Here is a 17,128-nt window from a genome sequence, read left to right as displayed (position 1 = left end):
TGGTAGAGATAACATTATCAAAACATAACACAAATTTAAAAGTGTCATGAATTTAGTATTTCAACTCACTTACTAAAACATTTCTTTAATCTACCAAGTATGAGGCATTGTACTGGGCACAGAGATGAACAAGACATAGCTTCTGCCCTTGAGAAGCTCACAACCTAGATCAGCACGTCCAACAGAACTTTTTGCAATAATGGAAATATTCTGTATCTATGCTGTTCACTACAGTAGCCACTAGCCACATGTGACAACTGAGCACTTGAAGTGTGCCCTGTATAACTGAGTAAATGAAGTTTTAATTTTTATTTAACTGTAATCAATTTAAATTTAAATTGTCACATGTGACTATTGGCTCCCATATTCGACAATGCAGGTCTAGAGACATACACTATAACCCAGAAGTATTCAAATCAATGTCATAAAATGATAGCGATCATTAGTATATACTTACTTCATTTAGTATGCTTTCCAGTGTTGGAGGAGTATCAACTTGAGGAATATCAAACTCCTTATCATCAATCTAAATAGAGAAAAGAAATTAATGCTCACATAATAATGCTTTCCCTCTTATAATTGTGAGGGCGTTTTAACTGATTAGAACCATTATCAATTAAGAGACAAACATACCACCAAACTCTTCACACAGACAGCCAACTCAATAATCTATCATAGAAAGGGTCAGGTCAAAAGACTACAGACTATCCGCATATTCAGTGATTATCAAGGACAAATATGCACTGATGCCACCATCCTGACAGCCCTTTCCAGAAAGCTTCTGTTGAAGGGCTTTGGCATCTGCTTCCTTAAACAAAACAGCATTTCTTACGACAAGCCCTAATTTTCTAAGTTTAGACATAAGCCATAAGCAATACACAAAGGACTGACACTGCATTTCTTAGTATTTCATAAATTATGGTGGTGGATGATTAGGTCAAACAACTTGTCATTAAATAGTCTCATGGCCACAAAAACCTATTAATATCAAACCAATGAGGAAAAAAATCACTGCACAAGAATTCTAAACCTACCACTAGCTCTATGATATTGAGACATCATTCAACATAGCTGCACTTCAGTTTCTTCCCCCACAAAACGGAGTATCAGTGTTGTGAAGCTCAAATGAGAAGATGTATTAAAGTGTTTCATAAACTGTAATGAGCTATACAAATGAAGAGTAATATTATTGCATAAAACTGTATACAGATGCCTATTAATCTATGCAAAAAATGATATATTTAGAGTCTTTGGATCATAAAGTACACTCTAACCAACATTTTGGTTAAACCTCAAACCTGACAAAAGCTGAATTTTTACCAGATCATTTTTGAACTCCAGTTCCTTGTCCAGATCTATGTAGGAGAATTTTGAAAGTGAAGCTTCCAGATTGAGAGACTTATTCAGTTCTTCATCAGTAGTCTTGGCACAGAGGCTCTGTTCCACATTTTCATGGTCTGGTTCATTGTCCATGTTTACTTTTAATAACTGTATTCGGTCAATCCAAGCAAGTTTTTGTTTGTTTTGTTCTGTTTTTTGGGCTTAGATCATGATGAACTGAATGATGATCTCTTTTCAAAAAAGAAAAAATATTTAGCATTTAGATTTCCTCAACTGGACATTCCAAAGACTTACTGGGTCAGACTTCTGTGGAAACTGATTCTTCACTCAATCATCTGACTACAGGCAAACAGAAATCAATCCTAGGGTATGGGTTATGATATGCAGGGAGGGTTTCTATGGCAGCACAAAGGAGGAACATCTGACTCAGGAGTCTAGGAAGTGGTCCACCACCCGAAATCCTAAGTCTGGTGATAGTGACAGACTTGGGGCAAGCTCAGCCACTAGACCTGGTACCAACTAGATTTATGTACCTAAGAATAAGAGGGTAACTGGTGCCAAAAGCTGCAATTAACCCCTTCTTCACACTCCCAAACCTGAGCATATCTCCAGTTCTCCTTGAAGATAAGCATATAGTCCAGTTTTGTCACTGTCATCCATACAGGGCCAGAGACCTCTAAGGGAACTTAGTGCAGACACAGAGGGCGCAGAATGGACAGCTAGTCACTTAACAGGACACTAGCAAATCTAAAGGTTCAGATCTATTAGAGGAGACAACAATGATGCCAGGATAAAATAATTCCACAGGGCTTCCCTGGTGGAGCAGTGGTTGAGAGTCCGCCTGCCGATGCAGGGGACACAGGTTCGAGCCCTGGTCCAGGAAGATCCCACATGCCGCAGAGCAACTAAGCCCGTGCGCCACAACTACTGAGCCTGTGCTCTAGAGCCCACGCGCCACAACTGCTGAAGCCCATGAGCTCTAGGGCCTGTGCTTCACAACAAGAGAAGCCACCACAATGAGAAGCACGTGCACCGCAATGAAGAGTAGCTCCTGCTCGCCACAACTAGAGAAAGCCCACGTGCAACGAAGGCCCAACACAGCCTAAAATAAATAAATTTATTTTAAAAAAAAAACATGCACTCATGATACAATCTGAGTGTGGGAAGAGTGCCTGCTCACATTTGTATGCTGGTGAGTTTAAGGAACATTTAAAAATAATAATAAGTTAAAAAATAAAATAACATGCCCAAAACTCACTAACAATTTTATCTGGTTATGGTCATTTTTTTAGTACACTTAAAATGAATTTCACTTCCTTCAATATTTCTTTTTATCATATTTTTAAAAATGAATATCTACTTTGCATAAGAAAGACACACAGACTCATGAAGACTGATTTTTCAAGAGCTGAAACCAACTTTTCTAGCTAGTACATTTGGTACATTACCAAACAGACTAATTCCTTTCACATGTTGCAGAAGATAGACTCTAACGCTCTGTCCTACAAACACATGCTATCAACTACATTCCTAGAAGACATAACTGAGGGCACTCTGTAACTGGCAACATTTGAAAGCATCTTTCCAATCTCGGGTACTGAATGTACTTCTCCTTCTACAATGAGCCAAAGGCAGAAGCGATATTAGCGTTTACAAGCCCTTCTTCAAAGAAGACTGAATTGGCTCATGACAAATTCCTTCTTAATAAAGTTCACTCTTGTTTGTACCACTTAGCAAAAATGATTTCAATTAGTCAAGGAATGTTTGCAAGCATGCACAAATTCACATTCAGTGTTTCCTGAGTACAGTTAAGTTTTATTCTTACACATTTTTTTAAATAGTGGAAAAGACCACATAATAAGAACAAAAACTTTAAATGATTCAATAACCTAAAATGTTTCATTCTTCACATTTGTGTCCCCAAAATAACTCAGAAAGGAAAACAATTTTTTCCTGGTTCTTTTTAAATCTTCTATCTGGAGTTAATGAAAGGTTCTCAGAACAGCTCAGCATCTGTGAACACCAATACCGCACTGAAGAAGTTTCAAGAAATCAAGCATTCTCTGAAAAAAATAACATCATCCTGCCATGCTACCCTACTTCATTTCCAACCTTCATTTCACTGAGCTCCTGTTAGTGTGATGTGGCGGCAAACTGGAAAGACCATAAACCAAAGAGTCCATTAAAACCATATTTGAATCGGGGTTTACCAATTCCTATCTATGACCTTGGTCAATTTGTCTACCCTTTCTGAGCCCCTCTATTTCTACATCTGTAAGATGAAATATTGTGGCCAATTGTGCTGTTTGCCCAGAGCATCACCTCTTGTTTTGGGAAAGCCTCCTTCAAACCATGTGGTTCTTGTAGAGGCTGCCAATCAAAAAGCCCCTGGTAACAGAGATTGCACAATATAGCCAGGGTCCTTCACCAGGATTCACTAAAATGGAACTGGTAAGGAAGAGCCATTTCCACTGTTCTTTAAACAATGAATAAGGCTGAGCAATATTCCCCACCCTCCACCCCATCCTGTTCTGCAGAAAAGGAGGTCATTTATTCAACACGTATCAACTAAACATCTACTATGCATCTGTCACTGGAGATCTGTCTCTATCAACACAATTTATACTCTAGGTACAAATTCTCTAGCAAGAATGAAAGCAATCTATAAACAGAAGCAGAGACGAGGAGGAACGAGTGTCCTGATATCATTCAGACTCCAGGTTCCAGTCTTTTATGATGTTAGCTCCGGCCACAGCTTTCTGGCATTTTGGCTACATAAGCCAACACACTCTCCCAATTTTTCTTTTTTTCGGGTGGAGGTGGGGGGAGGTAGGGGTCACTTACAATTGAGAGTCCTGATTCTTAGGAATGCAACTACCTATTTTGCAGTTACTGTGAAGAATAAATGATATAATGACTGTAAAGCACTTAGAATAATGCCTGGACACAGTTTAGGTTTTCAAGAAATTTAAAATTTCCTCAAGATTTCCAAATTCTTCTAAAGTTAAAGACCCTGAAACAAGAATGTGTTAGAATGTGACCTATATTGGGCCAGGTAAATGAGGAACTCTTCCACCAGTTTTTTTAACCTTGGCAGACATTCCCAGCTGTTCTCAAGTTCCAGGATCCTACTTATTCACTGACATTCTCTTCCTCCCAAAAGTGTTATATGAGACAGTTTTCAAATTACACTGAAATCAAATCAAGTTTGTTTTTTTTTAAATATACTATATCCCCCAAAAGATATCACAAAATCATGATATGAAAGCAATTTTACACATCAACTTTGTTTCTGGTCATCCCAATCCAAGTATTTCTCTTCTTCCATTTCTTTGTTTCATCTTCTTGTGGTTTGTTTTGTGAAGAAAAATGTAATACAGAATTAACTTCTATTTGTTTTCTATTATCTTTCTCTGGTAAATGGACTCTTTTTTAACAGCTCCCCAATGCCTACAGGATAAAATTCCAAATTCTAAGCCATTCCAGGCAGAATAACAGCTCCTTTATGACTAAACTTATTATTTGTATTCAGAGTCCTTCAAGAATAACTTCGAGGACTTCCCTGGTGGCTCAGTGGTTGAGAATCCACCTGCCAATGCAAGGGACACACACAACTACTGAGCCTGTGCTCTAGAACCCACGTGCCACAACTACTGAAGCCTCTGCACCTAGAGCCCGTGCTCCGCAAGAGAAGCCACCGTGATGAGAAGCCCACGCACTGCAACCAAGAGCAGCCCCCACTCGCGGCAACTAGAGAAAGCCCGCACACAGCAACGAGGACATAGCACAGCCCAAAAAAAAGAATAGCTACCACTTTCCCTCCATGTCTGCTCACACTAATTCACCTTCCCTTTCCTTTTCCTTCCATTTATCTAAATTCCTTCTTTCCATCCTTCCTTCTGGGAACCTTCCTTCCCTAAACATCCTCTGAATCCAGAATGCATGTCTTCTTTAGAACAGCAGCTTGGCGCTTTCCTTATATTGATTCATTAGTTAACTTACCATGTGACTACTTCTTTTCTCCCCAGCTGCACAACAGAAATGGGGCCAGGTGTTTTTGTATACTCCACATCACTGGGCTCACTGACTTGCATAGCTAGGCAGACATTCAATAAATATCTGCTGATCAACACAAGAATTGGAATATAAGAATAACACCTGTGTTGCAAATTAAATATACCTGTTTTTTGGGGAGTTTTGTTTTTGCGGTACGTGGACCTCTCACTGTTGTAGCCTCTCCCGTTGCGGAGCACAGGCTCCAGACGCGCAGGCTCAGCGGCCATGGCTCACGGGTCCAGCCGCTCCGCGGCATGTGGGATCTTCCCAGACTGAGGCACGAACCCGTGTCCCCTGCATCAGCAGGCGGACTCTCAACCACTGTGCCACCAGGGAAGCCCTAAATATACCAGTTTTATTACCTGTAATTGTTAAGCTTCAGATGATATTATTTGACTTATAGCATGCAGGAATCTATGCCATAATAAACCAAGTTATAATTGAGTTCTACCTTTATGTAATGAGGCCTGTCAACTACAGGTGATCATCTTCATCCTTCAGATAGCAGCTAAAACTCTGCTTCCTCAAAAAAGCTTCTTTTTGTCCTGCTCAACTAAACTAAGTTCCTGGTTAATAAGCACCTATAACATTGTTCTCCTTTTATCACACTTACCACATTGCAATCATTTTTCCATTCCCTTCCCTCAACTGGAATGTAGTTTCCAGGAAAATGAAGACCATATCTCCCTTTTTTCATCACTGTATTCCCAGTGCCTAATTACATAGTAACTATTCACCCCACCAATCCATCCACCTAACCACCTCCCCCCAACCCTCCCTCCCTAGGTAAGCAGCCAAGCAACACTGCATCACTGGCTTCCAGAGCCTTAAACAGCAGTTCTGGTCATTCAAAATAAGATATGGTTAGTCATTCTGCCCACAAAAGCCTCCCACCTTGCAAGTTCCCCTCTTTGCATCTAAGTGAGTTTTTTTTTAATCCCTAACATTGATTTTTTTAAATGATCATTTCGCTCACGTATGACATGACACAAACTCCAGAATTTCAAATATTTTGTGTTTTTTTACATTAATTCAGCCTATAGGCCAAGATGAAAACAGTGAAAATGTATCATATGTTCATTCAATTTATAGGAATTCAACCATTATCTACAGCAAATGGAAAGAGAAGAAAAGAAATGATTCACACAGAGCCAGGGACTCTGCATACCGCTCCACTCAATAACTACAAGCTTCAGAGTATGCATGGGGGGAGGGGGTGGGTATCCACTGGCTTTTTGGTCAGTCTCACTTCTCGCGTGCCTCATACACGGCAATCCATTTCACCTGTTCCAACATCGAGCAAAAACTGGCCGTGCTGGACTTCCTGGGAGATCAGTCTCCAACATGACTCCTTCCCCAGGTACTCAATCTTCAAGATACTTTTTGAGGGTGCTCAAGTTTCACCCTTACTCATCAACTTCAGAAACAGACCCATCTTTCCTTTGGAAGACCACTCCTCCTCCACTTCAACCATGTAATTTTGGTGGTGCTGCCAATCAAATACCCTCTGTGCTTGGCCAGAAGAATAAGCACATGACATTCTTGTATCCAATCTGGCCAACCAGTGTCCTTCCCTGAAACTTATAAATATTGGAGGTAGGAGATTTCTCTCTAGGGTGCTTAAGCTTGGATGACATAACACAAAGGCTGTTATACAGAATGAAGATAATTCACACATTAATTCAAAATTCACTTAAGAATAGAACAGTTTGTTCTTACAAATATATACAGATGACGCCCGAAGCTGTAGGTTAAGAGAAGATGTTATCTAAACTCTGTGAAAACTATAAACAAAAGTTAAACATACTTAAGTTCAAAAGGCCTTACTTTTCATTCACATACATAACTGACATTTGGTGTCACAATGGTTGATATGTCTATGAAAGGGTGGGAAAGAGTTGAAAAATCACCAAGAGGTCCCAATATTCTGGAAGACAGAAATCATCCATCTGCTGATACTGGTCCAGGTACAAAGGAAATGTATAGAGGATAATCAACATACTATTCCCTTGACCTCTGGAAAAAATTTCCTCACATATGTCTCTTTGACATACAAAGCCAATAGTTCAACCAGAATTTTTTCTCCCATTTATCGTTATTCTGCATTCTATGGAACACACCAGCTATTGACAGAGATTTCAATAGCTACTCTTCTTAAATTTAACCATGAGCAAACCCATATCTTACACAAACATATGTAGAGCCTCCATCCCCATTTATATTAGAGATACTTGAAACACACACCTGATACTTAATTTATCTCCTAATCGCAGACATCTGGAGTAAAGTTGGCACCACAAGTTACCGACCACGTTTGGCTTGTTTGCTGTGGGTCGGGGAGTATGGTAGAGGACACAGCCTTCCTGACCATTCCAGTATCAATCTAACATTAGCAGGGTATGAAGGAGGCATGCCTGTTTGGAGAAGGCTCCCCAGCAGTTCCTGACCACCCGTAGCCATGAAACCTTTCTCACTGATACTACTTCATCCCACCTTTCCTCCTTTGAAACACACCCAAACATTTTAGGCAGCTCTGTTTCCATCTGCCCCACCACTCCTTCCCCAAGTACCACACTTGGAGAACTAACCAGGACACAGGAATGGCCTCGAACATCAGAGACCCACGTGTCCCCTGCTGCCCTCACTCTGGGGCACACGTTGCAAGCAGAGAGAAACTGGACCGAGCCTCACAGGGTGCGCACCAATCCTTAGATGGACATCCCATCTAAGCTTCTGCCTCACACTCGGGAAGCACACTTATCCCAGGCCTCGAGGGATGGAGGAGCCTACACCTGCGCCCCAGACCCCAAAGGCGGGCTACACACCTGTTCCGCTGCGGGAGGGAAGTGATTACCGGCCTCCAAGGCTCACAATCTGGAGAAGCGGGTGCACCTGCACCTCAGCTTCACATTCTTTGGAACCAACAAGTGGAAACTGCCTAACCCAAGTTCCAGGCCAAACACAGGACACTCTCCTCCGCCCCAGAGTCAACCCCGCCCGGACGGTGGGCCCTGGTCCTGTTAGCCCATCAGGGGCCGCTCGGTCAGCCACTCCAAGGCCGCCCCGCTGTCGCGCGGGGGAAAGGGCCGAGGCTCAAGGACCCGGCACGCGTTCTCCTGCCGCCCCGGGTACAGCCCCCCACCGCTGCCCCCACCCCGTTGGCCCGCTCTCCGGAGATTCGTTACCTGAGCTCTCAGCCTGTCCAGTCCAGCACCCCGAGCCCGCGCGACCCGCCCCCTGCTCTAGCCCCACGCACGCGCAGTATCTACCCGGTGGCCATGCTTCCGCTTTCCTCTTCTCACCCGGGTCTCTCCTGGGCGGTCCGTCCCTCTACACCACGCCCCCATTTAAAGGGCCAGAGATACACTGTCTCACCCCAGGGACTTCTGGCGTGATTAGTCTCTGGACTTCCGGAGAGTGGAAACGTCAGAGGAGGAGAGTAGACCAATAAATAGTAGTCCGTTAGATGAGAAGAGAAACCCTCCTCCAGCCCTATGTCAGTGAATTTATCTAGCATTTAAGAAAGTGAACCTATCTTCAGCCAGCCCAGAAAGGGTAGTTGATTCCCAACCAGTAATTTTTAATTTTAATCTTTTTAAATACGAATATAGAATTACCAGCTTTTTATTTTGCCAAATAAAGACAATTAGCACACACACACTAGAAATCAACTATTATTTTCTAATTTACCGTCAACATTGCTCCATAAAAATACATCTTAACAGCAAAAGTATAGGAGAGATACGCTCTCAAATAAAGGAGAGATCTTTAAAATGGATAGAAATATGTTTATTTCTCGTATTCCTCCTCAAGAAAGATGAACACTTTCAGGACAGACTGGTTTTTAGAGGCACCACTGTAGATAACGTGGGCCCCAGGACACAGATCTTATGCCTACTGGGGCCTATGGTCAAGGAAATAGAAGGAGGAAGCACACCAGAAAATGTTCCTGGAAGGAGATAGAGAAAATATTCAGTTGGGGAGACATTTGTTGAGCATCAATCCGGTTCACTATACTTCTGGGTCTTTGAAGGACCCAAAGGTGGGTAAGACACAGCCCTGCCCTCCAGGTACTCTAAGAGCTCAGTGTACAGACAAAGCTACAGTGCAAGGCAGGCTGTTTTGAGTGCCATAAGAAAGGTATGAGATCATCATTTCAGGATCACACATGAGGGAAAATGGGGAACACTTCAGGGAGGATGTGCTGTCTTATTAGGACGCTGAAGGATTTCAGTAGGCAGAGAGCAGGGAGAATTCCTAGCTGAGGGAACAGTGGGATTAAAGGCAGTACAAAGCAAGATTGGAGACAAGCTGCTGGCCTGATGTGGCTCTGACATGGGCAGTGGCTTTCAAATTTTTTGATCATCACTCACAGTAAGAAATACATTTCAGCTATGACCTAGTAACCTAGCGTGTGTGTGTGTGTGTGTGTGTGTGTGTGTGTGTGTGCGTGCATGTGTGTACACCCTGTGACATTGTCTTTAGTATGTGCAATGCAACTTGGTATTTTCTATTTTTTTTTTTTGATGCTGGTTAAAAAATTGATTTCATGACACTAATACATAGCAACCCATAGCTTGAAAGCACTGGTGTAGAGTGTGTTAGAGGTACAAAAGGCTCGAACCAGATCCAGGGGAGCATTAATGCCAAGCTGGTGGGTCTGATCTTCTGGTAAGAGCCTTTGGAAGTTCTTAAGCAGAGGAGTGGCATAACTGTAGCTGTACTTTAGAACTCTGGAGACCTGTCTTTAGTTCTGAATATCACATTTTTAGAGGAAACTTATTAAACAGGAGCCTGTCTGGAGCAAGGTAAGCAGGCTGGTGAAATCGGAGACCCTGACAGACAACAGCTGAAAGTGTTAGGCAGACAGGAAATTGACAGAAGTGGGGAGAGCTGGGTTATGGAGGTGGGAGGTGGGGAAGGTTGCTAACTGACCTTCTTGAAACATCTCTGCAGCAGTTGTAAACTTACTCTGTGTAACTCTAGAAAGTAGACCTGGGACCTGTGGATAGATGTTGTAGGGAAGCAATTCCAACTCACAGTCAGGAGTGTTTTAGCATGGTCCAACTGACATGCTGTCCTTTATAGGGCTATCTACATTAATTAAAAAAATGAAACTGTTGTATACTTATTGAAAACTTGAAAGAATCAGGAAATATAAAAAGTAAAGCATAAATTACCCACATTTCAGGAAAAAAAGCACTCATGGTTTTGACTTATTTTCATTGGGTCTTTTACTTTGCATATTTATATTTTTTATATAATAGAACTATATAGAAAATATAGTACTGTACCCTGCTTTTTATTTTTTCCTCAATATTATATCTTTTTGGTTTTTTTTAATTTTATAGAAATACAGTTGATTTACAGTGTTGTGTTAATTTCTGGTGTACAGCAAAGTGATTCAGTTATATATATATACTTTTTCATACTCTTTTCCATTATGGTTTATCACAGGATATTGAATATAGTTCCCTGTGCTATACAGCAGGACCTTGTTGTTTATCCATTCGGTATATAGTAGTTTGAGTCTGCTAATCCCAAACTCCCAATCCTTCCCTTCCCCACGGCAACTACAAGTCTGTTCTCTATGTCTCTATGTGAGTTTGTTTTTGTTTCATAGATATGTTCATTTGTGTCATAGTTTAGATTATACATATAAGTGATATCATATGGTATTTGTCTTTCCCTTTCTGACTTACTTCGCTTAGTATAATAGTCTCTAGGTCCATACGTGTTGCTGCAAATGGCATTATTTCTCAATGTTAGATCTTGAAAATTATATACTGTTATTCAAATTGTTCACAAAGATTTGTAATGCCTACATAATTGTTGATAATATAGTTGATGTCATTATTTTTGGACATTAGGGGGGGTTCCTATTTTTCACTGTTAACAGGAACAGGGCCATGAATATCTTTATACAGAAATCTTTGCCCACATTTCAAAATTATTCCCCTAGGATAAAAACCTGTAAGTGAAATTACTGATTCAAATGCTTTGAAAGCTCTTAAGTCTGTGAATACCTACTGCCAAATTGCTTTCCAGAAAATTCATGCCAGTTTTCATTCTCACCAAAAGTGTTCAAGGGTGCCCATCACACATACCCACCAGCATTTATTTTATCCTTTTAAAAAGCTTTGCCAGTTTGATAGTGGAAGTGGCTCTAATTTTAATTTGTATTGGATTACTAGTGGGGTGGAATCTCTTTATGAATTTATCAACCCTTTATAGTTATTCTGTGAATGCAATTTCACTGCCTCTGTTTGGATTTGTGATTGGCAAATAGCACTAAGTGAATTGTTGCAGACGTATGAGAAAAAAAACACAAAGGGACTTAAAAAACAAATGATGTGGTCACACCAAGTTATAGCCAAATTATATTGTGGTGTACCATACAAACAAAGGTTAGTGGGAGAACTGAGTCATCACAAATTATGTGGTTAAACAGGTCTGTGCTATTGCAGTCAGTAAAATATTTATGTTGTGAGGGGCAATTTGCTTTCAGCAAAACACCATTCCTTATATTAAGTCAACATTGTAAATTTTAATTTCCCCATTTAGTAGTTCTGTTTGTATTTACTTTATAAATTTGTTTTGGATTTATAGATGCATAAAATTTATAAAAATGAATCTTTTCCTTAGTTTTGTGTTTACATATATACACATATACATATATGTGTATGCAACATCATAAAAAATAATTTAAGCCAACTCTAGAGATCCATGAGACTCTTTTTCCCTTACAAGGAACCTGAACATTATTTAAGTTTGAGAAACGTTGGTATTAGAGTTTTCTTAAAATTTCATTTGTCATTATGTAAATATAGGCATTGGGATTTTAAAAAAAGAAGAAAAAGGTAAAAGTGGTGTCAGCTTATATATTGGATTTTTCTACACTGAATATTGTTATGATTTGCTTGCCTTTGGAAAGAGCACCAAAAGCTATACTATGTTTAGGGTTCAGAGAGTATGTTTTGGCTTAAAATGTACCATTCGTCAAAGTTAACTTTGCACAGGTCATTAAGACCTAGACAGAAGAATTTTGGGCTTTATTAAACTTGTCTTTTTAAGTAAGACAAAGCAGTTGAGCAGTTAGCAATTAAAATGGAACCTCTGTGAAGTGGTCTTAAGAGAAATTAAACCCATGAGAAAAAGGCCCCGCATGCAATGTAGGAGCCTTGGGGCATGGGAATCAGTGAGGGCGGGCCGATGGCCAGGAGCTAGAAGGGCAGCACCACTGAAGGAATGCTGCAGAAGGATGATGTCCTGATACCCAACACAACTCTTCCAGCTTTCCCCAAGGCAGGAGGGATGGAGAGCATGGTCCAGACATTGCTATTACATTGCATCCAGAGTAAGCCACATTTACCCTGAAGGAAAAAATGTCTGGGGCCCGAGAATGAGAGAAAGAGACTAGGAGGTGAATAGTTGTGCCATTTCTTTCTTTGTTCACAATCACAAAATAAATTGGCCTCTTTTCCTTTTTAAAAAAGGAGCCTGATGTACAGGGTTCTTAGTGGGTCAGAGCACCAAAGACAGCTGGAGAGAAGTGAAATTGGTTATCTGTAAGTTACTCAAGCTGGTCCAGATGTCATTCTCAGGTTCCCTCTGCCTGGAATGCTCTTTCCCCAAGGTAACTACATGGCTCACTCCCTCCGCTTCTTTGGGACTTTGTTCAAATGCCACTGTGTTAGTCAGGGCAACAAATGCAAAGCAGATGGGGGTGAAGTACTTTCCTCCATCCAGGACGCAGGGACCAAGGTTCTTCCCATCTGGTGACACTCTTTGTTGAACTCATGGCCTCTAAGTTCTCTGAGGCAGGAAGATGGAAAAGGCTTACTAGCTCTAAACCGCCTTGGCCTGAAAATATGTACCACTTCTGCTCTCAGTCCATTGGCCAACAGCAGCCACCTGGCCCTGCTTTACCACAATGGAAGCCAGGAAGTGTAGGGGAATACTCAGGATATCTGGGAAGCACAGACCACCCCTCTTTCCCCCAGGACTCACTCACCACCCTTTCAGACTTTATTGTCTTCCATAGTACTTACCATCCTCCAAAATGCTGTATATTTTACTTATTTATCTCTTAAGTTTCTGCCTTCCCCACTAGTACATAAGCACCATGAGAGTGGAGATTTTCATCTGTTTCATTTATGTTTTTATCCTTAACATCTAGAACAGTACTTGGCATATGGTAAGAGCTCCATAATTTTTTATTAAATAAATGAATGAATTCTGCAATAACAGTTTATATTTGTGTGTGGTGGGGTATCACATACACTGACCTGAGGATGCTTCCCAAGAAATAAAGAGCCCCCCCTTATGCATACACAAGCATGTATTGAGTGCCTACTATGTGCCAGGCACCATGCTTGGTGCCAGAAACACAGGTATGAGAAATACTCCCTGATCCCTAGCTAGGAAGAAACAATTAAAAATGCAATATTTATTAAGACCCATAATAGAAATAAATTATGAGAGCTGAAAAGGCCAAATTCTTCTGAGCTTTAGTGAGAATCAAATTTTATATCCAAGTATTAGTAGAATGGCAATGAAAAAAGAATGAGGGTGGGGGACTGGTAGGGGACTCAGGAATCATAAATTGCTCCCCAGAGTCATCAAGGAAATAAGATCTATATTCTCTACCATTTTGAATTCTTGACAAAATTTGCCTTTCACTTTTCATTCACCCATTCATCCTAGTGCCTTCGCACATTCTCTTTCCCTTCAGCCTTAGAGTACAGAGCAGCCCATGTGCACTTGGTTGAGAGAAAGATCTCACTATTTAAGAATATCTTTCTGATAATTTCACGATTCCAGAAATGCCATCATTTGAAATCTACTTAGAGTATTTTGTCTTCCAGCCCCACCCCTGCCACTCCTGCAAGCAAATAAGCACGCATTTATCAGTCTTTTGAAGGGAAAAGTGGCATCGTGGGAGCCCTGCCGGAACTTAATAGCAAAAAGAGGGTGGAGAGGTAGGTCGGGGGTTGGGATCTGGCGTATAAAGGGGACACTAAGCAGTCACTGAAGACTTGGACTGGGTATCAGACAAGGGAAAGAGCAAGAAAAGAGCAGATGGGCTCCCCTGGTGGCGCAATGGTTGAGAGTCCGCCTGCCGATTCAGGGGACACGGGTTCGTGCCCCGGTCCGGGAAGATCCCACATGCCGCGGAGCGGCTGGGCCTGGGAGCCATGGCCGCTGAGCCTGCGGGAGCCTGTGCTCCCCAATAGGAGAGGCCACAACAGTGAGAGAAACAATGAGGGCATCAAATGCAAATTTCACCTATTTCACCATTTTGCCTGGGGATAGCCTTGCTTACACAAAATGACACATACCTCTGTAACACAGAAAGGGAAGCGTTGGGTTCTGCTGAAAATGAAAGAAAATTCAAAACAATAGTAATGTTCCACTGTGTCAGGCCCCAGACTCCTTCTTTCTCATTTTTCCTCCATGGCAGGGTGGGGGCGGCGGGGGGGGCCTCAATTCCCAAGTCTATCTCCTGGTCCAAGTAGTCTGCTCCAACCATCACATCCACCTTCCAACTAGCAAGGAAGAGAAAAGGAAGGAAGAAGGTATGTAAGCTATTTATTGTTTGTGTAACTACTCCAAAAATTAGAGGCCTAAAACAGCAACATATATTATCTAGCAGTTTCAGGAATCCAGGCATGGCTTAGCCAGGCCATTTGGCTCAGGGTCTGTCACAAGTCTGCCACCAAGGTGTTGGCTCAAGCTGTGACATCTCAAGCCTCAAACTGGGAAGGATCTGCTTCCAAGCTCACTCACATGGTTATTGGCAGGATTTGCTTCCCTGCAGGCCATTGGACCAAGGGCCTTAGTTCCTTGTCACATGGGCTTCTCCAAAAGGCCACCCACAACATGGCAACTTGTTTCATCCGAGCAGGCAAGAAGAGACATCAAGAATGTGAGCAAGACAGAAGTCACGGTCTTTTGTAAGCTGATCTTGGAAGTGACTTCCCATCATTTTTTGCTACAGTCTATTTATTAGAAGCACTAGCTCCAGCCCACACCAAAGGGGAGAGAATTACACAAGAGGGTGACTTCCAGGAAGTGGGATCACTGGCAGCCACTTTAGAAACTGCCAGCAAAGAAGGTTATGCCCAGCCCCTTCAGAGACTCTTTCTTAAAATTGACTACATCAGTTCTGCCCACATCTAGCTGCAAGGGAGGCTGGGTAATGTAGTCTCTATTCTGGGTGACTGTCAGCCCAGCTAAAACTTAGGGACTCAGTTCTGAAGAGGAATTACAGGATTCTGGAGAGTAGAAGACTTGGTTGTTCTGTGTGCCAGCCCCAGGCATTGAGGGCAAGGAGGAGAAATATCTTTGGGTAGAGTTGTAGAATCTGAGTTCAAATCCTACCTTTGCTATACCCTATGCTGAGTGAATTATTTAACTTCACGGAGTATCATTGATACTCAGTATCAGACTAAATGAAATGTGAAGCATCTTGCACTTGGTTCGTTCTCAATAATACCTACTAGAACTGTTTCAGAGGTAGCTTAATATCTCAGAAACTTTTAAACCAGGCTCTGACACCCAACCAGCTTGCCATGACTCCATGCCTTTCACCTAACCTCTTTGCACACCAGTTTCTTGTTGGTAAAAGGGAGTGCAAACACCTGCCCTACCTATCTTATCAGGTTGTTATAAAGATAACGTGTATGAGTGTATCAGAGTTTTTTGTTTTTTGTGTTTTAATTCGAAATGCCATGCAAACTTATCGTGGCATTAGTGGCCACCGGGTGGCAGTGGGAAGAATGGGCTTGGGTTATGGCCCACGGCCGCCAGATGGTGCTGGCCTTCAGCAGATAATACCCTGGCTTTGCTGGGAAACTGCAAGAGAGCCAAAAGGCTCTTGGAGATGGCCAGTGCAACCCCTCATCTACAGATGAGAGAAATAAGACCAGAGGAGGGTGTGGGGAGGATGTCACACAGCAGTGAGTGCTGAAGCCCTGCTTTCCTGACTTTAGTGCGATCAGGGCTAAGGATGGCTCTTCTTTCTACACAGAATGATGCTCTCACTTTCTCTCCACACTTGCACTGGAGACCAAAGTTACCAAAGTTGTTCACTGTCTTCTTGTTCATGGATTTACCAAATTTTAAAAGCCTGAAAAATGTCCACAAATAGCATCTGTCTCTCTGGCTCTGTAGCACAGTGGTTAAAAACATGATTTTAGCATCAAACAGACCTCAATTTATATCTGTATAGCAGGCGCCTTACTGCAAAGTTAAGATAATTTCTACCTGCTAGGGTCGGTGTGAAGTTAAGTGAGATAAAGCACGTGAAAATAAGAGGTAACATTAATTAGTGTACACTCATTTAAGCAGTTTATGTGTATTTAATTCATCTAATTCTCACCATAACCTTAGGTAACTTTTATTATGTTCATTTTACAGAGGAAGAAACTGAAGCATAGATAGGTTGTAACTTGCCCACACTCAAAGCTGTAGGTGGAGGAGTCTGGATTTAAACCTGTTTTCAGAGCCCATGCCCTTAACCATATGTATTACTAATTGTTTGGCAGAGAGTAAATGTCCAATAAATAACAGATATAGATCCACAGGGGCCAAGCTGAAGATTCCAGCTTGAGGGACAAGGGTTTGGAATGAATGGCATAACCATGATGCACCTACACTTTCAGAGTGGAGAGAATAGCACACAGTTGGATGAAAAGTGTTAAGTATCCAAGTTAATAAAACAAAGGTA

General features: G+C 41.7%; 1 protein-coding gene across 1 annotated transcript in view; it reads right to left on the bottom strand.

Annotated features, from left to right (window-relative positions):
• The window catches only part of VPS8 (VPS8 subunit of CORVET complex), a 308,471-nt gene extending 299,800 nt beyond the window's left edge, over positions 1 to 8,671 (bottom strand). Inside the window, 3 exon segments of the mRNA XM_032630703.1 lie at positions 458 to 526; positions 1,321 to 1,571; positions 8,583 to 8,671. Of these exon segments, the coding sequence (XP_032486594.1) occupies positions 458 to 526; positions 1,321 to 1,473 (222 nt within the window). The 5' untranslated portion in view covers positions 1,474 to 1,571; positions 8,583 to 8,671.
• Between the last annotated feature and the right edge of the window lie 8,457 nt (positions 8,672 to 17,128).

Source organism: Phocoena sinus, chromosome 4 (genome assembly GCF_008692025.1).
Source record: "Phocoena sinus isolate mPhoSin1 chromosome 4, mPhoSin1.pri, whole genome shotgun sequence".
Taxonomy (NCBI): Eukaryota; Metazoa; Chordata; class Mammalia; order Artiodactyla; family Phocoenidae; genus Phocoena; species Phocoena sinus.
The sequence above is the reverse complement of the archived record's forward strand: the minus strand, read 5'-3'. Positions and strand labels throughout refer to the sequence as shown.